General features: G+C 55.8%; 1 protein-coding gene across 4 annotated transcripts; it reads right to left on the reverse strand.

Moving 5' to 3' along the window:
- Window positions 1-266: 266 nt before the first annotated feature.
- ASIC1 (acid sensing ion channel subunit 1) lies at window positions 267-21,768 on the reverse strand (the record flags this gene model as incomplete). Of its 4 annotated transcripts, none has more annotated exons than XM_081248805.1 (11): window positions 267-371; window positions 528-632; window positions 721-800; window positions 998-1,089; window positions 1,491-1,644; window positions 2,111-2,167; window positions 2,545-2,695; window positions 2,991-3,118; window positions 3,754-3,904; window positions 20,632-20,827; window positions 21,407-21,768. In XM_081248805.1, the coding sequence occupies 11 exons, from the start codon at window positions 21,766-21,768 to the stop codon at window positions 267-269; spliced, it is 1,581 nt and encodes a 526-aa protein (XP_081104931.1). The 4 variants fall into 4 exon arrangements, with proteins under 4 accessions (XP_081104931.1, XP_081104930.1, XP_081104929.1 ...); XM_081248804.1 differs by having other exon boundaries at window positions 2,545-2,698; XM_081248803.1 differs by lacking the exons at window positions 20,632-20,827; window positions 21,407-21,768 and adding an exon at window positions 6,393-7,049.
- Window positions 21,769-23,787: the final 2,019 nt, after the last annotated feature.

Consider the following 23,787-nt stretch of genomic DNA (forward strand, 5'->3'; position numbering starts at 1 on the left):
CTGAGGTCACTCGCCCAGTTCTCTCTTTTTAGTTTCTGTATTAGATTAGTTTTGTTAAAAAAAAAAAAAAAAAAAAGAATGGGATAGAGGCAGGGAGAGGACTCTACGGTCAAGACTCCTTCCTCACCACAGACAAGAGGAAAGGACTGCCCAGGAGTGGGGGGCTGCCTTGGAGGGGGGAGTGAGTCCCCAGGGCGGGGCAGCTGGGGGCCCCCTTGCTCTCCTAGCCCTCCCCATCTAGCCTTTGGTACAGCAGCCTGCGGGGCTCAGCAGGTAAAGTCCTCAAAAGTGCCTCGGGCCGGATGGTGAGGTAGGATGTTGGCAGCATACGTCATCCCGGCAGGATGGCCCCGGAGGCTCTCACACGGGTTCTGGGGGAACGGCACAGGACAGGCACTGGTTATCGTAAGGGCCACAGGTGCCGCTGGGGCATGGGGGAGGCAAAGGAGAAAAGGTGGCAAGGGGGTGGTCCTGGGGTGGTCGGGGAAGGGATGGGGCAGGAGGGCGCCCCTCTCTCGCTCCCTCACGTGTCTTTTGACGTCATCCAGGCTGAGGGCCACGCCCTTGTCCGCGCTGCTCCGTTTGGCCTCCTTCTGGCACTTCCCACGTCTGCACAGCTTGTGTTTTATCACCTGGGAGGGAAGAGGGGAGGTGGGCGGATGGGCGGGCTTGAACCCCGCCCCTCCCGTGGCCCCGTGCAGGCGCCCCGCCCCCACTTACCTCGTAGGCGTAGTCGAAGAGCTCCAGCACAGTGAGGATGCTGGCCCCGATGAACAGACCCATCTGGCCTCCAATGTCACCTGCAGGGGGGCCCACAGGGAGATCAGTGGGGTCAGGACACAGCGGGAGCGGCAGAGCTCACTGGGACAGGGGAAGGCCCCTGGGGCTGGCAGGGGAGGAGGCCCTGTAGGACGGAGGTGAGCAGCCTGCTTCGGGTGGTAGCGTGTCACACCACGCCCATGGCACGGGAAGGGGACAGGTGCCATCAGCAGCTCACCCAGGAGTCCTGCAATCTCATAGGCCTTCTTCTGCTCAATGGTCTCATAGTTGAGGACTTCAAAGAAAATGTCCAGCACCAGGATGTTCTCCCTGCAAAGGGGTTGGGAGAGGACCTCAGATCAAGTCACATCTCTGTCCCTTACTAGCTGGGTGACCTTCGCAAGTTATCCTCTCTGAATCTCAGTCTCCAATATCTATAAAACAAGATGCTGATGTGGATACCTGCCTTTTAGAGTGAGGATTAAATGCGATGGTGTAATTGAAAAGACGCTCCACGCACCAGCAATTGTGAGGTGATCCGTTACAGCAATGAGGATGAAGAGAGGAGGAAAGAGAAAGGGCTGCTTCTCCTGCTTGTTCTGGCTTGATCTTCCCTCCACGCCCACCTCAGACTCTTTGGTTGCCTTACCCATGTTATCTCAGTTTCCTCCTGTCTGCCAACCCCCATCAGAGCCCGCCCGCCCATTACCCTTCACAGTCAGAGCCCTTACCCTATGTACTGCTCAGACTTGTTGAACTTCTTGGCCAGGTACTTGGCTGATGCTTTGCTGGGGATCTTGACCATGGACAGCTCCTTGCCATAGCGAGTCAAGTTGCAGGGCATTTCACACAGACAGTACTCCTGGTCCTTCTCCACCAGGAAGTCTGTGCCAGCCAGGTGAGAGGTGCCAGTTGAGTGATGCCCTTCTGCCAGCACCTTCCCGACACGCACATCCTGGCCCTGCCCAAAGGAGGCCCGAGCCCCCTTCTCTTTTTCTGACTTGTCCTTCACTTCGGCCCTGTGCCCACCTGCGCTGATCCTCACCCAGCCTCTCCATGGATATTTCTTAATCCTATATCTCATTTTCTCAGGGCCCTCCAGGGTCAACCAGCTGAGGTGCTGATGAGAGCAGGTGAAGGCCACCCCTCCCAGGTGACCCCTGTTCATTTTCCACAGGGGCCTCTAGAGATGCTATTCCCAGCCTTGCTAAAGTCAGACACAGGAGAGTTCAGGTGAAGCCTGATCCAGGAGTGATTTGAAGCTTCTGGGAGCTTGCTCTGAAACCCCTATGCATATGGCTGGCAGCTCCTCCTTCCCTCCCGCAGACTTCCCTGGGACAGGGGCGCTCACCCAGGGCAGGATCTGCACACTCCTTGTACTGCTCTGGAGTGCAGTATGGGGCATCCCCTAGAGAGGAGAAAAGACAGTGGTACAGGATGGAGATTAAAGGGGTCTTGTGACACTAGTGGTACCAGAGGCCTAAAAGCTGGAAGCTGGGAGAGGGTGGGAGGGTAGGAATAGTCAGCCCCCAGTCTGTCCTGGAAGTGACCTACCCCAAAGTCCATACCCCCTGGACCCTTCTGACCCATCCCCATGGGTCCAGGCAGGAATTGAGGTCAGAGAGGCAAGAGCCATATGGGTATGGACTGGGGCTGGAACTGGGGTGGAGAGAAGCCAGCTGGTCTGGCTTGCATGTTGACAGGAGGTTAACATGCATGGGGTGTTGGTGAGAGGCAGTGCAGGCTGAGGGGCCCAGTACCGTGTTTGGAACTCTGGGGCCTGACCTGGCATGTGCACCATGCGGCAGTTACAGTTCTCCACCAGGTAGCGGGTCTCACAGTCGATGCGGCAGGCGGTAATGCTGTAGGAGTCGAAGAAATCCAAGTCCATGGTAACAGCTTTGCAGGTGCCCCAGGGCGGGGGCAGGTAGATGAGCTGCTGGGAGAGCCGGGGAGCTGGGGGGTGTGGGGACTTCTCCCCAAGTCACCTTGATGGACTTGTCTGACATGATGCAGAACTCAGGAGTCCTGCCCCCTCTCCCTGTGCAGCCTCTGAGGGTCTCCGAGTTTACGGAGCATCCCATTCATTAGATCATTCATGCTCTGACTAGTCAGATGGCTACCCAGGCCCCAACTTCCCCGTTCCTCCCATTTTTGGTTGCCCACCACTCCACCTCCATCATGAGCCTCCAACCACCCACCCTGGGACCGGCCTCCTGTGGCCCTCTCACCCGCTGCTCTTGACAGGCCACAAAGGTCTGGAACCCTGGGGCTACACCAAAGCCCAGCTGGTCGATGAAGGGAGGTTCATCCTGACTGTGGATCTGCACTTTGATGCCCGCTTCGAAGGACGTCTCATCTAGGGGAATGAGAGGGGTGTGTGTTGGGAGGGCTTCTTACTCCCTAACCTCCTTCAGAGCTGGGGGAATCCTACCTCTCCTGAGATAACCGCAACATACACTGAGACTGGGGGAGGGTAGTTAGTCCAAGGGCCCCTGGCCCATCCCCAGCCTCCTTCTGGGTTCACCAGTCCCATGCTACCCGGATGACCCCTGAATCCTACATACTTCTTTTCTTACCTGGCTTCAGTTACGCATCTCGCTGTTTCAAATTATTTCTCACTGTCTCAGAGGCTCTCCATCTCTCCCCCTCCTTTTCTCCCTTCTCCCCCACGTCTCTCTGTCCCAAGGCCCCTGAGACCAGACAGACGGCAGGCAGCCCAAGAAGAGATGGAGTTATTTATAGAGTGAGTGGTGGCCACGGATGGAAAGGGATGGCTGGTTACCTTGGAGAGTAACTGAGCCAGGAAGGGGGAGCCAGCGGAATGTGAGTGTGGCAGTCAGGTAGAGTGGAGGTGGAGATGGCGAGATGCTGGGAGGAAGCAAGGAGAGCCCACGCCCTGCCTCAGGCCCACAGTAGAGCCCAGGAGCCCCCCCAGCGGAGGCTGAGGCCCAGAGCCACAGGGAGGGGGGCCCCCTGAGAGAGGCAACATACCAGTCTCCCCCCACACGGGCAGGTACTCGTCCTGCTGAATGTCCAGCATGATCTCCAGCCCATTGCCCGTCCCACCCTTCATGGTCTTCAGCCTGGGACGCCCATCTCGGCCAGAGTTGAATGTGTAGCACTTTCCATACCGTGTGAAGACCTGGTGGGAGAAGAGCGGAGAGCCTGAAGGTCCTGCCAGTACCCTCTGCCCACCAGGGACTGTCTCCAGACCCTCCAACTGGTGGAGTTTCCACCCTTCAGGAATGACCCCTCCTGAGCAGCCCACTCTCCATTTGTCCTCCTTCTCACCCATTCTGTCCTTTTCCCTGCTGTGTGCCCTGGAAGGCTGATCCCTGTGGGGTGCACTGCCTGTGCTCCTTTGCCACCTGGATGGGCTTCGGGTTGGGTTTGACCAATGGGAGGTATCAGTAAGGTATCAGAGGACAGAAGGAGGGAGAGACCAGGGAATTTATCTGCAAGTGTTCTCAGGTGGCTTAGACCCTTCGTGACCACAGATTCTGCCAAGGGGGCTCCCTGCATAGCACTGCTGCCCCTTGGTGTTCCTTTAGCTTGAATATGACAATTTCCCACTATTTCTAGGTGCCTCAGGCCCCCCCATTGGTTTCCTTAACTCTGCCCACAACTCTATAAACAGTCCGTTAGTCTTTTCGACTAAACTGTCCAAGTGTTAACCTTTTTCCCGCTGGGACCCTAACATACACACCTCCATCATCTGGAGCCCCTCACTGCCTGGTCCCTCCTTGGGACCCTCTCCTCAGGCCCAGGGCCTTCTAAGACTTCTCTTCTCTTCTCCTGGATTTCACCCCGGGCATCTGAAATCCTGCTCTCCCCAAGACCAAGCTATGCTTTATAGTTTCCTCTGCCATTAGCCCCTTATGTCCATCACTGTTCCCTTATCACCAGAACCTGAACATCCAGGACCTGGCATGTTCGTCAAAGCTGGCGCAGAACTATGAGGGCTGCAGAAGGGATCTCAGCTCTGGGGGGGGCAGTCCCCTGACTCCATGCCACAGAGCAGCCCTTATTGCAGCCCTGAGTACATAGCCATAGAGAGAAAAGTGAACCTATTCTTTATGGCCCTTTCCCCACAGTTTCCCAGAATGCCTCCAGGTTCCCACAAATGGGGTGAGTGTGCTTCAACTACTGAGAGATGGTGACAGAGTCCCCCAAGCAAGTCATGAGGTGAATACAGACACAGCCCAAAGAAAGAGGCGGAGTGTCAGGCTAGACTGGAACAGGGAGGCAGTAGGGGTTACTAGTCAGTGGAGTCTTTGCCCCCTTCCCCCTTCCGAGGACAACCTCCTCCTTCCCCCTCTGGGAAAGAAAACTAGTGCTATCCCCCGTTTTGTGGGTGAAGTCCAGAGAGGAGGTAGAGAGAGAACTCCTAATCCCCCAGCTTCACTACCAGTCTTTGTGGCTTTCAGCCACAGGGTCCAGGCTGGACACGCATCCCTGCCTACCCTCCCCCCACCCCATAGCCTGGGGATGTGAGGGACTCCTGGTGGCTGAGGCCAGCTGGGAGCTGCAACCTTGAGCTGGCTCAGAGGGCTGCGCTGCTGGCCGGTGGGCTGTGCTGCCACCTGGTGGTGCTGCCTGAGAAGTGCCTGCTCTAGCCTTAGATCCCGAGAAAGCCAGGTTGACCCCTTCCTTGGTCCATGTTCCTCTACCTCCTGGCCTGTCCGAGGCCCAGTGGCCAAAACCTCCAGGTTCCTGTCAGTCTGTAGTCAGTCCAAGATGCACTGATATGATGACACCCACCTGCCCCTGCACTAGGGAAAAGGTGGGGGACTGAGAGATGGGTGTATGGGAAGGGAAGGCCTGGCATCTGGCACTTGTAGGGGACAGAAGGGGACCTGTTGGGCCAGGCGGAACTGGAAGCTGAACTGGGGAAAGGATGGGGTGCCGCTTGGTCCCTCAGCAGGGAAGGCCTTAGACTCTCCTAGTGAGGGCTTCCCCTGGGAAGAGGGTCCCTGGCCACTTAGAGCTGGAGGGGGAGTAGGGAGGATTTAGAGGAGGCCTGTTATTCTCCCTCACCACACACACACACACACACACACACACACACACACACACACACACTGTAGGAGGAGCACAGGAAGACCACATGAGGATGCTGCTGACAGGCATGCTGGGGTGGAGGGGGGATATCCCCAGCCCTCTGCCTCCCTTCCGCACCCTTCTCTTGCACCTCCAGAGACCAGGGGGCACCTGCCCCAGCTCCAGTCCAGGGGTGATAGTCAACATTGTTAAGGCCAAGCATAGGCACCCACCACCAGATCAAAGGCTGACCTCAGTGATAGATTAAGGTGCTGACCCTGCTGGATTGCAGAGAGGTCTGGGAAAGGGCTGGACATGCTGGAGGATATTCAGGGAGACACCAGGGGCCTCAGGGCAGCAACTAATTACCAACTATGTGTTTCAAGAGTCTAACAGGGAGGGCAGTACTGGCACAGCCCTGGAAATAGAGCCCAGCTGCAGACCCTGGGGCTCCCAGGCAAGCTCTGGCCAGGCCTCTCTCACAGAGGGTGGGTGGTCCAGGTGAGGTGGGGGGGAGGCAGGATGGTTACCAGCCCCAGGAGGTGACGGTCAGGGTGAGCCATGGCAGACACTGTTGGGCACCCACTCACCACTGAGAAGTTGTGAGGGCCACAGGGCCCCCCGCAGTAGGAGCAATAGAGCAGCATGTCCTCCAGCCGGTGGCAGGAGCGATTGTAGAAGCGGTGCAGGTTAAAGGGCTCCCCAGAGAAGGCCTCGGGCCCTGGTGGGGCAAGGGGCACCCCGGGGTCATCGCTTTCATCCAGCCCCAGCATGGGGGCCAGGTAGAGCAAGTCGGGGTAGCTGAGCTGGGACAGCCGCACGGCATTGGTGTTGCAGAGGGTGACCGCCGGGAAAGCCAGCTCCGTCGTGGCCACTTCATCTAGCAGAGTCACATGTGGGTAGCTGAGGTAATAGGCAACTCGATCCCCGACCTGGCACAAGAAGGCACCCAGTGCCAGGATAAAGGCCGTTGCCCACAGGGCCTGCCGTGGTCCTGGACCCCCTTCCACAAAGATGTGGCTGGCTCCATGAAGGGTGCAGCTGTTGGCAAAGGCCATCAAGTCCATCGGTAAGTCCCCCTCTCTGGCCCCCTTCCTCTCTGCCTCCTTTTCCTTCTCTTCTCCCTCCTCTTCTGATTCTGAGTTGTCCCGCTGTTGCCGCTGGTGGGGACCCCAAACATCTCCCAAGGGCCCTGGGGTCTCCTCTCCAGAGGAGAATGACACAGAGCAGAAGATCTGGATGGGCATCTTCTCCAGGGGCTTCCTGGCACCAGGAGATGGGCAGGAGAACAGGGGAGGAGATGTGATCCTAGGCAGGGTCCGGCAGTCCGCTTCCCAGGTCTCTGCTGCCTGGCTGGCCGTCCTCCCTTGCCAGGGCCTCTGTGGCAGTGTGGCTGAGGTGGGGAGGGGCTTAGAGAGGAGAGGAGGACCAGCCTGCCCTGTCGGGGAGGCGGCTGTCTGAGCCGATGAATAATTGATGGCTGTGGGAAAGGGAGGCCAATGGAGAGGAGCGGGGCCCGAGCCCCTTTCCGCCTCACCAACTCCAGCAGGACAGACAGGGTCGAGGACAGAGTGGGAACGCTGGAAAAGCCCGGGGGCTCCAGGGGAGGTGGGACCTAGCAGAGTCCTCTGCTCTCACTGCTGTGACGTGGGCCAGCAAGGTCTCTGCCCATCCCCCCAGACACACACACTCAGGCTCCCTCTCACCCTCCAGTCCACCTGCCCCTCGCCTTCCCACCCCAATTCTGAGCCCTCTGCCCTCATTCCCACCTGGTCCAGTCATTCTTCTGAGTTACCTGAGCCCCACACTCTCTCGGCACCTCTAATTAACCTCTCATTCTTCTCTAATTCCCCCTGACTTGGAATCTCCCCAATTATTTTATGGAGCCCCCCAGTTCTCCCCATACACCCTTACACTGCAGTTCCCCTCTAATTATTCCTCTGGTCCTCAGTTCCCTTCTGATCACTGGGCTGACCACAATTTACTTTCAGTTACTTCCTGAACCCCTGGTTGTCCCGAACCCCTACTCTCTCCCTTGACATCTGGTTTCCCTCCAGCCATCCCTGACGGCATTGATCCTCCCCTCCCTCCCCTGACCCCCCCCACTCTACTTCAGTCAGCACCCCACCACCACCACGCTGAGCTGCACTCCCTTCTGTGGCTTGGGGGCCAGCCCAGGTTCCATTAGCAGAGGTCTCTCACTGACCACAGACTCACTTACGGCCAGTTCCTGGCACCGGGGGGAGGGACCCTGTCTCTTGCAGCTGAAAAGCTTCCTGGCAGATCACCGCTCCCCCTCCCAGCTTGCCCATCCCCTAACAGTCCAGGAGAGCAGGTGGAGGAATTCTTTTCTGGTGGGTGGAAGAAACTGAGCTCAGAACTGGGACAGGGTCCTGGGTCAAGTGGAAAGTGCTGGGAATAACCTGGGGTACCCCCAAACCCTCAGCCTCACAGATACCCCCAGCCCCTCAGTCTCTGAGGCCCCTCTTGCTCCCAGTTGATCAGTCCCTGCCCCCAGGCCCCTGGCCCCTCTGTGTGCTCTGATTACTCAGGGCCACTGGTTGAGGAACTTGAGCCACCAGCCAAGTCTCCAGGGCCTAGAAGGTGACCTGAGGGGAGGAGAGGAGGGGAGGGAAGGAGGGGAAACTATTAACCCTTCCTCCACAGAGCCAGAGGACCAGTGGGGGTCGGACAAGTCTACTTGGGCCTTTCCATTCCTTAACCATCCCACAGCCCCAGGCTCCTGCCCCCCTTTCCCTCCCCCCTCTCTGCTCCCACATGTCTTCCCTCCTCTGTTTGCACGCAGAGAGCCTGGAGTGTGTTGGGGATGGCAGGCAGGGTGCCAGGTTCTAGCAGAACTGGCTGATGTGGGACCACCTCTGGCCTCAGCTTTGCTGACAGGGACACAGAGGCCCCGGAAGAAGAGCAGCCTTTGAGATCTGGTCCCTCTCCATCCTTATGCCATTGCCCTCAGACTGGTCTCCCACCCTTTTACCTAAACAACCGCCTCCCAGCTGGTCTCCCTAACTCCCTGCCTCCCTGCAGTTTCTCCCCACCTTTAGTCCATGCTATGTAATTCCGACCACCCTTCCGCATAAAGACCTTCTCTCACTCCCCAGTGCCTCTTGGTAAAATTCAACCCCCGCCACCCCGGACCTACACGGCCTTGGCAAGTCACCCTCCAGCCTCACCTCTCCACCCCTCCACCCCTCCACCTTACCTAGTCCAGGGTCCAGCATCCAGCCACTATGTCCTTCTCCTATTCCACAGACACACGAGGCTCATCCACAGTTCCATGCCTTCCCTGGACTCCACCTGGAGAATTTCTACTCATTTTTCAAGACCCTACTCACAGGTTGCCTCCTCCGAGAAGCCTTCCCTGACTCCACAGGGCATAGTTAGTGCCCACTCAGGGAACAGACTGAAGGGTCCAGTTCTGCTCAAGTCCCTTCAAGCATGAGTAGTGATCAGTAGCTCCTTAAGGACAGGGACTGTGAGAATGAAAGAGCAGGACCTGGGGCTTCCCTGGTGGCACAGTGGTTAAGAATCTGCCTGCCAATGCAGGGGACACAGGTTCAAGCCCTGGTCAGGGAAGATCCCACATGCTGCGGAGCAACTAAGCCCGTGAACCACAACTACTGAAGCCTGTGCACCTAGAGCCCGTGCTCTGCAACAAGAGAAGCCACTGCAATGTGAAGCCCGCGCACCTCAATGAAGAGTAGCCCCTGCTACTAGAGAAAGCCCGCGCAGCAAAAAAAAAAAAAAAAGAGCAGGACCCTGGGGCCACGTGGAGAAATAGGAAACAGAGATAAATCACTGCAGAGATGAGGAGAGACCTCCCACCTTCAGCTGTTGTCCTCAGGCTTCTCCTGTATGAATTCGTGGGTTCTTCTTTTGTTTCCTGTCCCATGTGCATTTTCTTCCTGCCTGCGGGACCTCAGCTTTTGGAGGGCTTTGTGCATCCCCAGGATGCGTTTCAGAGGTGAGTTCCAGACTTGGGTTGGAGGTGGGCCAGCCTAGGTTGAGGCTTGGGCTGAGAAAGCTGCAGCATGCATCCCCATACCCACTAGAGGGCATCGTTCCCCTCTTGCAGCCTTTCTGGAAGAGGAAGTAGATTGGACTTCCAGAGGGAAGAAACTAAGGCTGGGAAGCTCCGGGTGCTTCAGCAGAGAGTAGGGTGTGCACACACGGAGCAACTTCAGAGGACAGCAAATCTGGTGTGGCTGGACACTTCTTCCCCGCACGGACACAAAGACCTACACTGCACACCTACACAGCACTACACACAGACACACAGCCCTCTTGTGGGCAATGAAGACACACACACACACACACACACACACCAACTGCACTTCCTCCCTCCTCCATCCTCTAACATTCTCTCCTCCTCATCTCGATCTAGTAGACAAATCCACATTTTTCACAGTAGTGGGGAGGTGAGGAAAGGATCAAGCAGCACACACAGACCCCAGAGCATACACAGAGGAGAAGTACCCAAGCAGACACGCCCGCAGAACAACACAATTTTGAACCCTCTATCCAAAGATGCGACCCCTACCAGTACGTCTCTTAAGCTGTGTGTGGCCACCCAGTGCTTTCTGACTTTCTCCACATCTCTTTCTGAACTCCGGTCACCCCTCACATCTGTGGAATGTCTCCTGCTTTTCAACTGATGCCTCAGGGGATTCGTATACAACCCAGCAAAATAAGCAGGTTTGAGTAATTTCACCCCATTTGACAAATGAGGAAACTGAGGCACAATGACCTGTTCAAGTCTCGTGGAGAGCAAGTAGTAGGCTTGAGACTGGAAGTAGGTCATCCCTCTCTAAATCCATCCCTTCCTTCTTCTCCATTCTTTCATTTACCCATCAAATATTTCCTGAGTATCCATGTGCTGAGGACACGTGGAGAACAGATAAGGGACTGGGTCCTTGTGGAGCTTATTATCTAATGGGGGAGAGTTTTTAAAATCACAAAAATAAATATTTAATTGCAAACTATGATAAGTACTATGAAAAAAATAATATGGTTCCATGGAGGTGAATGACAGGGGTATCTGAACCAGACTGGAAACTGAGGAAGGTTTCTCTGAGAAAGTGATGTTTGAATTGCAATCTAAAGAATAAGGAGCAGTGATTAGGTAAAGGTCTGTGTGTGTATGTGTTGGGGGGCGGGCGGTATTCCAGAGAACAGAGTCAGTGCAAAGGCTCCGAGAGGAGAGAGCTGAGAAGAGGAGGATATAGCCGGAGAGCAGGCCCTTAGGGCCTTGAAGGCTGGGTAAAGATTCTGGTCCCATTCCCCATGGAAGGATTTCAAGTGATCAGAGCAGTGTTTTGAAGAGACCACTCTGGAGGAGCCCAAGGGATTCTAGAAGTCCTGTTAGGAAGCCACTGCAGCAGTCTAGGTGAGACATGGAGCAGTGGGGTGGCCTGGAACAGGGGGATGGAGTGGAGATGTTTGGGAGTCAACACTGGCAGACCTGGTAAGGGCGGCGAGGGAGATGGAGTGTCAGGAATGGCTTCTAGTTTGCATAAGTGGGTGAATGGCTCACTAGATCAGGAACACAAGTACAGGACTAGTTTGGGAGCTAAGATGATGAATTCGGTTTGGCACATGCTGGTTTCTTAGAGACTTGGGGAGATCCAAGTGGAGATGTTAAGTGGGAAATTGGCCACTGAACTGATGCTAAGAGGAGAGAGCCGGGCTGAGACAGACATTTGGCAGTTGTCGGTGTGTAGATGGTAATTGAAATCACGAGTGAAGATGAGACTGCTCAGGAATAGAATATAAAGTTTTTTTAGAAACGATAGAAAGAAAAATGGCCTGATATGGCAGAATCCACCCAAGCTAAACGGAATCCTAACCTATGACTTAACCACAGCTCCTAGTTATATACCCAAGAGAAATGAGTGCATATGGCAACCCAAAGACATGAACAGGGATGTTCACAGTAGATTTATTTATAATAGCCCCAAACTAGTAACAACCCAAATGTCTAGCAAGAGTAGAATGGGGCTTCCCTGGTGGCGCAGTGGTTGAGAGTCCGCGTGCCGATGCAGGGGACACAGGTTCATGCCCCGGTCCGGGAAGATCCCACATGCTGCGGAGCGGCTGGGCCCGTGAGCCATGGCCGCTGAGCCTGTGCATCCGGAGCCTGTGCTCCACAACGGGAGAGGCCACAAGAGTGAGAGGCCCGCAAACCGCAAAAAAAAAAAAAAAAAAAAAGAGTAGAATGGATAAACAAATTGTGCTCTACTTACATAAGGCAATACTACACAGCATTGAAAAAGCATTAACTACTGCTATATAAAACAAGACTGAATCTCACAGACATAGTCATGAGCAAAAAAAGACAGACACAGACATGTATACACTGCATGGAGGATACATATAGTCTAGGAAGTTCAAGAACCGGTGAAACTTATCTCTACTGACAGAAGCCTGAATGTGATTAATTCTTGTGGGGTAGTGTTGACTAGGAAAGGGCCTGAAGGAACTTTCCAGGACACTAGAAATGTTTTACAATTTTATACCAGTATAAATACATACTGATGTAATATGTAAAATATTACATTGTAAGATACACCAATGTAAAAATATACTAATGAAAAATTCATCAAGCTGTTCCATTAAATCATAGCCACACAATTTAAGAGAAGAGGAAAGCTTGGGATTGAGACTTGAGCAGTGCCAACATTTAATGGCCAAGTGGAAGAGCATGAACTGGTACAGAGGCAGGAGTGGCTACACAAAGGAGGAAAATCAGGAGAGTACCGTTGTTAGGAAAGAGAATAGTGCAAAACAGAGGTGGTGGTCAACCATTTTGAATGATTCTGAGACATCAAGGATAAAAAATGGTTGTGGGTTTTGGAAATATGGAGGTCACTAGCGGCCTTAGCGAGAACCATTTTGGTGGAGTGCTGGGGCCGGGGGAGGAAGGCAGCCCGAGTGGATTAGAGAGTGAGATGGAGATGAGAAAAAAATGGAGACAGTGGAATCTATACATCAATTTTAAGAATTTTGTCTGTGAAAAGAAACAGGTACTGTGGGAGCTGGAGGGGGCTGTGGAGTTGAGAGACGTTTGTTTATTGGGTTTTATCTTAACCTAAAGCCTGGTACATAGTAAGTAAATAAATATTAGCTGTCATTATAGCTATACATTTAAAAAATTTTTTATTTATCTTTGGCTGCGTTGGGTCTTCATTGCTGTGCGCGGGCTTTCTCTAGTTGCGGCGAGCGGGAGCTACTCTTCATTGTGGTGCACGGGCTTCTCATCGTGGTGGCTTCTCTTGTTGCGGAGCACGGGCTCTAGGCTCATGGGCTTCAGTATTTGTGGTGCTCAGTAGTTGTGGCTCGCAGGCTCTAGAGCACAGGCTCAGTAGTTGTGGTGCGCGGGCTTAGTTGCTCCATGGCATGTGGGATCTTCCTGAAGCAGGGCTCGAACCTGTGTCTCCTGCATTGGCAGGCGGGTTCTTTTTTTTAGAAGCCCGGTCTTTTCTTCTCAATGTCATGGTAAATCCCTTAAAGTGGACTTGGGCTGATTCTTATCTATGAACTTCACAGGACCTGGGAATTTACCCAGTAAGATTTCAATAGCTGTGTCTCCTCTGCGTGCAGGGAACAAAATCAGGCATTTCCACATGGCCAAGTGCCTCCGCGCAGTTGGTCCAGGCCGGCAGGGCGGATGGGTTCTTAACTGCTGCGCCACCAGGGAAGTCCCTATAGCTATACATTTTAAGATGGGAGAATCTTAAGCATGTTTCAGTGTCAGTCAGAAGGTTCCACTGGAGAGGGAGAGACCTACTACAAAGGAGGGAGAGGCAGAATCTTTAAGGTAAAATTCCCATAAAGATAGAAGGAGATCCGATGGTAAGAATAGGTTGAGATTTCAGCCTAGAGAAGATGGATGTTCCCCTCTGGGGGCAGGTACCCAGAGGAGCGGGGAGGTCTTGTCTGAGACTTCTATCTTCTCTGTAAAGTGGGAGGTGAGGTCATCTGCTGAGGGTGAGAGGAGGGCTAGGAAGGGTGGTGGTTTGAGAGGCGTAGAAAAATTTACAGTAATCAGTGGGGAGAGCAAGTTGACGGGAAAACACAGTGGGGTTGCCAGGGCAGCACTGGCATGTTGATCATAAACACAATGTGATTCCAAGCCGTGTGACTTCCTTTGGTAGAGTGTGGCTGAGGAAGCCAGTGGTGGGTCCATCTAAGGTGGGGACTTGGCTAAATGGTGCACTGAAGAGGCAGAGAAGTTACAAGATGGTGTACTCAAACTGAGGCTGGGGTTCTTCTCTTTTGCATCCTTTTTTCCCCACTTCCTGCCTCATCATACCACCTCTTTACAGAGCATGGGCAGCTGGGGAGCCGGGCACCCTCCTCCACCACACATCCCTGCTCCTACAGTCACGCACGAAGAACCCAGGCTTAGAAGATCTGAGGTCAAGGCACCCACTCTGTCATTTACTGGTTGTGTGGCCTCAGGCAAGTCATGTAACACCTCTGAGCCTCAGTTTCCTCATCTTTCAAATGAAGATATTAATATCTTCCTGCCTCCCAGAATTATGAGGATCACAGGAGCTAAAGTAAAGGGAATTTGTAAACTGCAAAGCGTGACAGAAAGAGAAGATTAATTTGGCGGGTATGTGCTCTGCATGGGGCCAGAGGTTCGTGGGCACATGAGCTCTCTCCTGCAGACACATGAAGAGAGCTGTGTGTGCCCCTGTGCACACCCATCCCTGTCCACGTCACACCCTAGTCCACGTCCGCATTCTCCCACCCTCAGACATGCACGGGGAGGTGCACGTGTGCTTGCACACCTGGGGCACACGTGCAGTGTGTGGTGAGGAAGCCTGAGTTGGCTGCTCTCCATGGTCAAGGCCACTGCAGCAGTCTCTCCCCGAGGGACGTTCCCAGCCAGGCACGAAGAGCCGACCCACCAATCAGAGACACTCGATACTCAGCTACACAGCCCAACCTCCCAGGCCTCCAGGACTGTCAACCACATGGAGGGGGTGCAGACGAGAGGAGTGGGAAAGGGTTTTCTTTCCAAGAATTCATAGGAGCTCAGAAAAATCACAACTTGCCCTCCCTCTCCCTCAGGAGTGGCCTTAGAGAGCCTGGAGTGAGAGTCTCTGTCCTTAGAGCTTCGTAAGGGAACTTTCCCTCAAGGTGACTACACAGCCGTTTCATGTTTGTTTTAAAATTTTCCACGAGGAAGATGTCTGATGCATGTGTCCAGGAAACGGTACTGCACACCCATTCTACACATGGGCCAGCGGGGGGGCTTAGCCAGAGTGGCCCAGAGGCTGAAGGAGAGGCTGCCCCTCGGCAAAGAATAATTTAAAAATCCATTTACAACCCCCTTTGCTCACAGGAAATTGAGCCTAGAAGCTGAGAAATGGAGCCAGATGAAACTCTGCCCAAAATAGAACCCAGGAGTCCCAGACGCATCCTCCACCCAAACCAGGCTCCATTCTCTTTCGAGCTGTCTCCTTCCCTGCTTTGCCTCCCAGAATCCCCACGCCAGAGTTTTGACCAGAAGGTTCTCAGCCAGAGGGTACAGACATACAGTAAGGGAAGGCTTGTGCCTCGGGAACCTGACCAAAGACCATGACCCTTGCTGGAGAGAACTAGACTGGTCATCAGCTGGGAGAGGCTGGGCTGGGGGAGACACCACACATTCTGTAGAACTGAAGTTTCTCTCTTTCTTTCTTTTAGGCTGCGCCGCAAGGCTTGTGGGATCTTAGTTCCCCATCCAGGGATTGAACCCGGGTCCTCGGCAGTGAGAGCGTGGCGTCCTAACCACTGGACGGCCAGGGAATTCCCAGAACTGGCGTTTCTGAATAGCTGAGCTGGGCTGGGGAGATTAGAAGGACCCCACCTAGATGTGGAGGGTCCTCTCATCCCTGGCACGTGATTCTCTGCTCCGAAGCCCTTCGGCTTCCCTTAGTACCACCCTGCACTCTGAGCCTCCCGGGAGAACTGCACGTGGCTCGAAGCTCCCTGAGGGCAGGGACAGGCTCCGCCTGTTCACCGCCGCCCCCTGGTGCCCAGCGCGAGGCTTGGCACTTCCAAGGGGCTCCGTCGGTGACGGGAAGGAATCAAGCGGAGCTCGACACTCCCACCCCCAGCCCCTCGTGCCTACTATTCCAGTCTCCCTCACCATCCCCCAGGAATTGAAACTGCCTTCCACAAAGTTGAAGCATGCTCCCAATCCAGCTCCACCCACAGCAGAAACGTTCAGACCTCTGTGCAGGAACCCCGTCTGCTTCCTGGATGCACACCAGGTGCAGTGGCGGCCCTACCACGGAGTTCTCCGCAGGCTGCGACAGGAGAAAGCCCGAGGCTTCGAAGAACTGCTCCTCCCCACCCTCCACTTCCGGCTCCGCCCCCAGAGCCGCTTACTTACAGCAACTCCCTATTACTTTAGCCAACAGCCGGAGGTCAGTTAACTGAGAGTAGCCTCTTAGCTGACAGCAGTCTGGGAGAGGGGCAGAGTCAGAAATGGCAAGGGATTGGGGAGGAGCGGGAGGAGGTGAGAGAGGAAACTGAGTCACCTGAGGGAGGGGTGTGTGTGTGTGTGTGTGAGAGAGAGACCCCAACGCAGGGTCCCCTGGATTCTGGCAACTGGCTCTACTCCAGTCTCCTCCTTCCAACCTCAGGCACTTCGGAGGGAGGGAGGGAGGGAGAGAAGGGAAGGGTAAGGCTCGAGGAGGTACCCAAGAGCGGCTAGGGCAGGGTACCCCTCCTCCCAAGCTAACCTCTCCACTCCAGCCTCTGCTGTCCCTCTGCACTCCCTGCATGCTCCCCCGTCCACACCCCACCACAACCCCACACAAAGACCACCGGGCTTCTGGGTGGGGTAGCCCCCAACCCTCCTTTCTTCTCTGTGTGTAGCAGTGTGGGCAGCCCTTCCCTTCAGCAGCCCCTCCACTCCCTGCCTAGCTGGAGGGAACAGACCCAGGTAGTGAGGTCGGGCCCTCCCCAGGGACTCCAGGTCTGAGCTGCTGTGGGGTGGTGTGATGAGGGGTGTCCGTGAAGCGGCAGAGCCGGCCCTGGGGATAAGGAAGCTCCCACGGCTAGTCCTGGCTCTCCCTGGGACCTGCCATCCCTGGCTCTTCTTGTTTAAGATGACCTCTCCCTCCAACTTCTGGGTCTCAGGATCACCCTTCTTTTATATCAGCATCTCACCTCCTTAGGTGCTCCAGAAGATTCCTGTCTACCTCCAGAACCTTGGGGGGATTTCTTTGCCCACCTCTCCTCTGGGAGATTGCCCCCACTCCAGGGTCCCCTGGACTCTTGTCCTCCTATCCCTCGTCCCCCAATTCCACCCTCTCCCAAGAGAATTCTATCCCCACTGCATACCCACCCCCAGGATTTCCATTCTCTGCCCTCCCCTTCCATCCCTTCCAGGGTTCAGAAATGAATTCCCACTTCTCTCCCCCAGGCAAAGGCTCTGGGACTCAGCTGGAAGAGGGGGGGTGGCATAGGGCAGACTAGGCCACCATCTGCCAGCCCCCTCCCCTTGGTGCTGTTCAGCATTCTAGCCACATCGGAGCTCCCACTGCCAGGGACACATAAGGTGCAGCTGGAGGCTGGCACCAGCTGCGACTGTGCTCACCCCCCCAGCACCCCACCCCTACCCAGGCTTCGGCAGACAGCTGCACCCCCGGGCCCCCTCCATGGAACCCCTCTCCTGCCTTGGCCTGGCTGGCCTCAAAGCGGGGTGGGAGAGTGGAGCCTCAGACCCTGTTGCCCTGGCAACCAAGCACCCCACCGAGAAGGAAAAGAGGAGGAAAGAGGGGGCCTGTGGGTGGGTCTTTGGTAGCTCTTTTGGTAGCTCAGGAGAGAGCTACTGAGGCCTACCCAGTTGGGCTACTAGGGGGACACCCTACCCATTGCCCTCTGCCTCTTCAGTCCCAAAGGGTTTTCAAACCAGTTTCTCCCAGATTTAGCCCAGGTTCCCCCCACTCTCCCAAGCTGACTCAGCCACAGCTGGCGGATGGACCTGGCCAAACACCTCTTGGACCACGTTCATCCCCTGAGGTTCAGCTGGATTCAGAAGCACATCTGGGGGAAATGCGTGTCGCTGCTGACCCCCACCATGGGAGCTGAGGTGTCTAAGGGACCAGAGGATGCCCTTCCTATGCTACCTGCACTGTCCTCCAGGAGCAAGGTTCCTATCGTTGGATGATGCGACCATCATCGCATCACCCACAAAAGAGTCCACATGTGCCTGTGCACGCTCTATTTTGCAAACACTTTGAGCTGGACTCGGACCCCCAGTTGAGAACCTCTGCTCTCAAGGCAGCAGAAGATGCCAAGATGGTCTCCCCTAAGCTCTGACCTGAGAGAGAGATGTTTTCTGTCAGTGCCTCATCTGTCCAGGGGCTAGACACACGCCTCGTGTCCTAGCAGAGACCAGCAAGGATGGAGAGGCAGATGTTAGCTATGGGACCAGGGAGAGGAGGGAGAAGGTGGAGCACCAGGCAAGGGGTATCTGTGCCCCTTAGGACCAGGGAGCTGGAGGAGAGTGCCAGCGTTCTTCTTCTCCACCAGGGAGATGTCAGACATGGACTCACAGTGAGACTCCCATCTGTGTAGGGACATCTCTTATGGGCAGAGTAGAAAGGGGCTGTTGAGGTCAACCTGAGAGGGCAGAAGGAAGGTCTGAGAGGTTTGGGTCCAGCTACATTCAGGGTCAGGCCTTTGACATGGGCTCAGAGACAGCAAAAACCTGGTCCCTGACAACCCAGAACCAAGAAGTGCCAGTGTTGGGCCTGTGGGATCCTAGCCATGTATTTCTCCCCCAGCAAGAGAAAGAACTCACACTGCTCCAGAACTTTGTGAACCAATCATATCTCCATCTGACTGTGGAGGGTTGTCCCCTCAGACAACACGGACCAATCACATTTCAGGGTCTCCATTTCCATGAACTAAACATATCTTAGCATCACCACTTGGAATCTTTCTGGACGTGAGGGACAGATGTATACTTTATACTGTATACTGTATACTGTATACTGTATACTTTCTACGAACTCCACTTTGTTCCTTAGCACCTTCCCAGGTCGAGCCAAGCAATTCCCTTCCTCATCCAAACACTACAAACCATTCAATCTAATGCGTTTTCTCTGTCTTTCTTGATGGTTCCTTCTGCTTGTGTGTGGGGTATGTTGCAGAGGAGGAGGGCTCTGGCTTTCACTTCCACCGTCAATTACAGTTCTACTACCCTTGGGAATATAGTTGGTGAGCCTGGGAGCCCTTTGGTCTTGGGCCCTGGGGAATCCAGCACTCTCCTGTTTTGAGGAAGGAAAAGTGGGAAGGAAATGGTTCTTGCATCATGCTAAGCTCCCTATGAGCTTGGCTCAGCAAGGACTGTGGTCATGTAAACTTTGTCCAGCAGTATTGACAGAGGCCCATGACACTCGTCTCAGATAAAGGCTTAAAGAGATTGGGAAGTCGTGTGTAACTTCAGCAGGAGGAAACAAGCATAACTGTGGTTCCAACCTTTCTACACAAACAAATGCAGTTCATGCTCCCATAATGCTAGGGAGGCAGTAAGCAAGTGTGGGAGAAAAGGGGAGGATCTGAGAGTGGAGAACTGGGGGCAGGCATGGACAGAAAAAGGGTCCTAGGGGAGCCGGGGTTTTCAAGAGCAATTGCCAGAACTGGAAGTGGACACGACGACTCCAGGGTCAGCAATATTAACACAAAGAGCACACTGCGTTGGGACTGAATGAGACATGAGTTCTAATGCTGAGTCTGTCACTAACCAGCTCTGTGAGCTCGGGCAACTCATTCTACCTCTGTGTCTCAGCTTGTTAAATAGAGATAATATGACTCTTCATCCAGGGGATTGAAGGACAGTCTAGAAAGCATTTGGAAGAGTTCCAAGCATCACCCTCACATTTGGTATACTTTTGCATACATGGCTCCAGGTCCTCTGGCCCCTTTCCACAGTCCCTGCCTGTTTCTAACTCCCCAGGAACCTGTATGACTTGCCCATGATCACCTGGCACATGAGATGCCAGTCAGTTCCCTTAACCCTCCCTGGGGTGCTGGCTTTGAGGCAGCCCCATCTGTGTGTGGAGGGTATGAGTATCTGTGGGGCACCTCCATTTTAAGAAGCAGTCTCCAATTCAGCCATGACTGTGTACCCCAAGTCATCTCTTCATCCTCAGACCCTGACTCTGTGGGTTGGCAAGGGGGGAACCCAATCAGACAGAGTGTGTGTGTGTGTGTGTGTGTGTGTGTGTGTAAAATGGCTGGGGTAGGGGACGGGTGGCACAGAGAGAATTACCTGTCCAGTTTTTTAAGAAAAAACTTCCCTTACTTCCCATGTTTCATGGTGCTTCTCAGACTTTAATTCAAACTACTTGAGGATTTTGTTAAACTGCAGGTTCTGATTCAGTAGGTCTGGGAAGTGGGGTGGCAAAGTCCTACATTTCTTTCATGGTCCCAGATGATGGTCCTCGGACCTCATTTTGAGTAACAAGGCTGCAGCTTACCCATCACCACCCCCAGCTCTGACACCTGTGGCCCAGAAGGTAAGCTTGATGGGGTCAGGGGACCTGCCAGGCTGTGTGTGTGTGTGTGTGTGTGCGTGCGAGCACACTATAGGCTCTCTTTCCTGCCATCATGGACACAAGGCTGAAGCCGAGGCCCTCACAAAGAGCAAATTCGTCCCTGAGCTGAACAAAGTACCCCCCCTGCCAGAAGCAAACCCTAGGGACACACAACTTCCTCCCCAGAGGCCCGCCCGCTCCTAGTCTCCTCCTCCTCTAGGGGCTGGCTGACTCATGCCCCACACCAGCCAGGGGGCTCACTCACCACCTTGAAGTCCTCAGCGCTGCAGACCTCCCCCCGGAAGTGGCAGGAGAGCAGCATGTCTCGAATGTCGTGCCCCGCACGGTCGTAGAACTCGCGCATGTTGAAGGGCTTGGGCTTGAAGCTGCGGAAGTTGGCCTTGTCCTGCAGTATCTCCAGCTGCTTTTCATCTGCCATCTGTGTGTCTGGTATCTCATACCTGGAGCAGGGTGGGGTGGGGGTGGGGTGTGAGCAGTGCATGGATCGGCAGGACCTTCGGTTCCTGCCTCCATCTGGCCTCCGGTGTCCCATGTCCAACCTTGGGGGGAGGGCAGCATCCAGCCCTGGACAGAGGCATGAAAGGAGAGCTGGGCGTGTCTAGAGGATCTGCCCCGTGGGGTCTGAGAAGGCAGAGGATGGCAGTGGCTGCCCAGGGGCTGGGCATCTGAGCACATGGGTAAGCATGGATGGGCAGAGAGATCAGGGCAGGAACTATGGCTTTTATACCATAGTTTCTACCCTTTAAAGATGGTATGCCCAGATCCCACAAGGGAGGAGAATATCGAGACATAGTGGCGGGAGGGTGGGCAAAGATCACTCCAGGGAATGTGGCCATGTCTCACAGCTGGGATCAGAGATTGGGTGCCCCTAATTGAGTGCTTGGCAGTACCCCGATCTCTTTGCTGTGAGTGGCAGGTTTGGGGGTCTGGAGGGCAGGGTGGTATGGGCTGTATGGTGGCTTAGAGAGGAAGTACCCTGACAGGGGGTCTGGCGGCCGGGATGGGTGGGAACCTCCCACCTGTTGTTGAGCAGAGCCAGCAGCTCCCCAGCGTGGTACAGGTCGTTCTTGGAGACTTGGCTAAAGCGGAACTCGTTGAGGTTGCACAGCGTGACAGCAGGGAAGGTGAGCTGGGAGGCAGCCACCTCGTCGAGCTTGGTGACGTGGTGATAGTGGAAGTAGTACTGCACGCGCTCGGTGCACACACACAGCAGCACAGCCAGTGAGCCCAGGAAGCAGAGGGCCCAGAGCGCCCGCTTCAGAGACAGCCGCTCGTAGGAGAAGATGTGGGCCAGGCCGTGCAACGTGGAGCTGCTGGCGAAGGCCTGGATGCTCACCGGCTGGACGCCACCCACCTCCTCCTCTTCAGCCTTCAGTTCCATCCTGGCCGAGGGGATCCTGGGGGAAGGGGGTGGGGGAGTCTGTCATGGTCCTGGGATGAGAGTACACACAGCATCCCTCCAGATGTGTCCATCCCCATCTCCAGAGGTCACTGTCTCTGGTGTGCAAGACCAGAGGTGGCTGGCTGGGGGACACACTCTCAGAAGAGGGTCCCTCCAAATGCAGGGCTTTGGGCGTCAGCGTAGGCCAAGAGAATGCTCTCCCAGGGAAGACTCCCAGGCCAGGGGAGACCCCAGATGCAGTCACCCGAGGGTGAGAGGGAAGTCCCAGTGCTCCCACAGGCAGGCACAGGAGTTTCCTCCAGATGTGGGGTCACTCTGGGACGGGAATGTCCACCCATCCTGGAGACGAAAACTCCCCCAAATGGGCGAACCCGGGGTCAAGAGTTCCCGGTCAAGGGTGTCCCCAGGCCTGGACTTTCGCCCCCATGAGCTAGACCTGGGCCAGAAACCCCAGAGGGGGGTGGGGAGGGGCCCACCTGAATCCTCACCTGCGGGCGTCTCCGGTTCTCTGAACAGCGCAGGCTGTATGTGTGCATGTTTGGGGTGGGGGTGGGGTGGGGGCAGAGGGCAACCCGAGGTGGCTGCACAGAGATGGGGGCGCGGTTCCCTCTGACAGCGAGCTGTCCCCGCCCCGGACGCCCCCCCCCACCCCGTTCTAGCTTCTCGACGCAGCCAGATCCCCTATTCGGCCCCCGCCCCCCTCCCCAGCCACTGAGCCGCCCCAGAAGCTGGGGAAAGCTAGAGGGGAGGAAAGTCCCGGCTTCGGGGCGCTGGGGAGTCCCGCAGCCAAAGGAGAGGGGATCGGAGACCCACCTGAGGGGGATTCGGGAACCCGGCAACCGGCGGCGGGTCCTGGGGCGCGGGGCCGGACGCGGGCTCAGCGGCTAGCCTCGGAGGGGCTCATGGCCCGGAGCGGGAGCCGGCGGCCGCCGCGGCACGCCGCGCAGAGCCCTGCAGGGAGCGGCCCGCCCGGCCCGGCTCGGCTTGGCTCCGTACGCCCGCCGCGCGCGCTCCCTCGCTCGCCTCGGCTTGGTCCGCGGTGGTGCGCGGTGTGCGGTGCTCTCAGCCCCGGGATCTGCAGGGATCCATCGTCCGGCCGGGAGGCGGCGGGAGGGGAGGCAGAGGGGGAGGGGAGAGGGTGCGCGTGCGCGCCTACGAGTGTCTGCGAGGCTGTGTCTGGGTCGGTGTGCGCGCGGGGCCCCCGGACCGGGGAACGGGATCGAGGGCTCCCCCCGCTGCCTCGCCCCCTCCTCCCGGCCGCTCTCGGCGGCGCTGCCTCCCTCGGTCCCGGAGCCGTCCCCCTGCCTGCGAGGCCCAATGGCTTGTGTGTGACTGTGTGGTGTGTGTGTGTGTGTGTGTGTGTGCGCGCGCGCGCGGGGGGGAAGGTGTCTGCCCCCAGCGTCCCCCTCCCTGCGCTGTCTCCTTCGGATCGATGCTCCTGCCTCTTGCTGCTGCTTCCTCTGGTGGCACGCGCGCGCGCACGCGCGCGCACACACACACACACACACACACAGAGGCAAGCTCCGAGTCACACTTGACTGATTCAAGCACTTGCCCGTGTGGAGACACACACACATATACAGACCAGAGTCACACCACGCCACTCACAGCCACACGCACCCCCCACAGACACCCACACACCCCAGAAGCCTGGCCCACAGGGCAGGAGCTCAAGAGCTTACAAGTATTCACCTGCTCTTATCCCTGCTCCCCACCTACATGTGACACTGTACACACATGTACATATATAAACAAACACGCAGCCTTGGCCACCCAAACCCCATCCTTGTGGCCTTGCCTTAGGGAGGGCAGGTTGGCAGCTCCTCACTGCCAAAGCTCTAAAGAAGGAGCAGAGAGAAGGAGGGAGAAACAGCCAGAGGTCAAGGGAAATTGGACTGAAGTCAAGAAACAGGGAAAGGGAAGGGAATGCGGGGTGGTGGGAGGGTGTAGGGTTGCGGGGAGGTGGACAGGATGAGGAAGGGATGGAAGGGGGAGCTG

Source organism: Mesoplodon bidens (genome assembly GCF_964165515.1).
Source record: "Mesoplodon bidens genome assembly, chromosome: 11".
NCBI lineage: Eukaryota > Metazoa > Chordata > Mammalia > Artiodactyla > Ziphiidae > Mesoplodon > Mesoplodon bidens.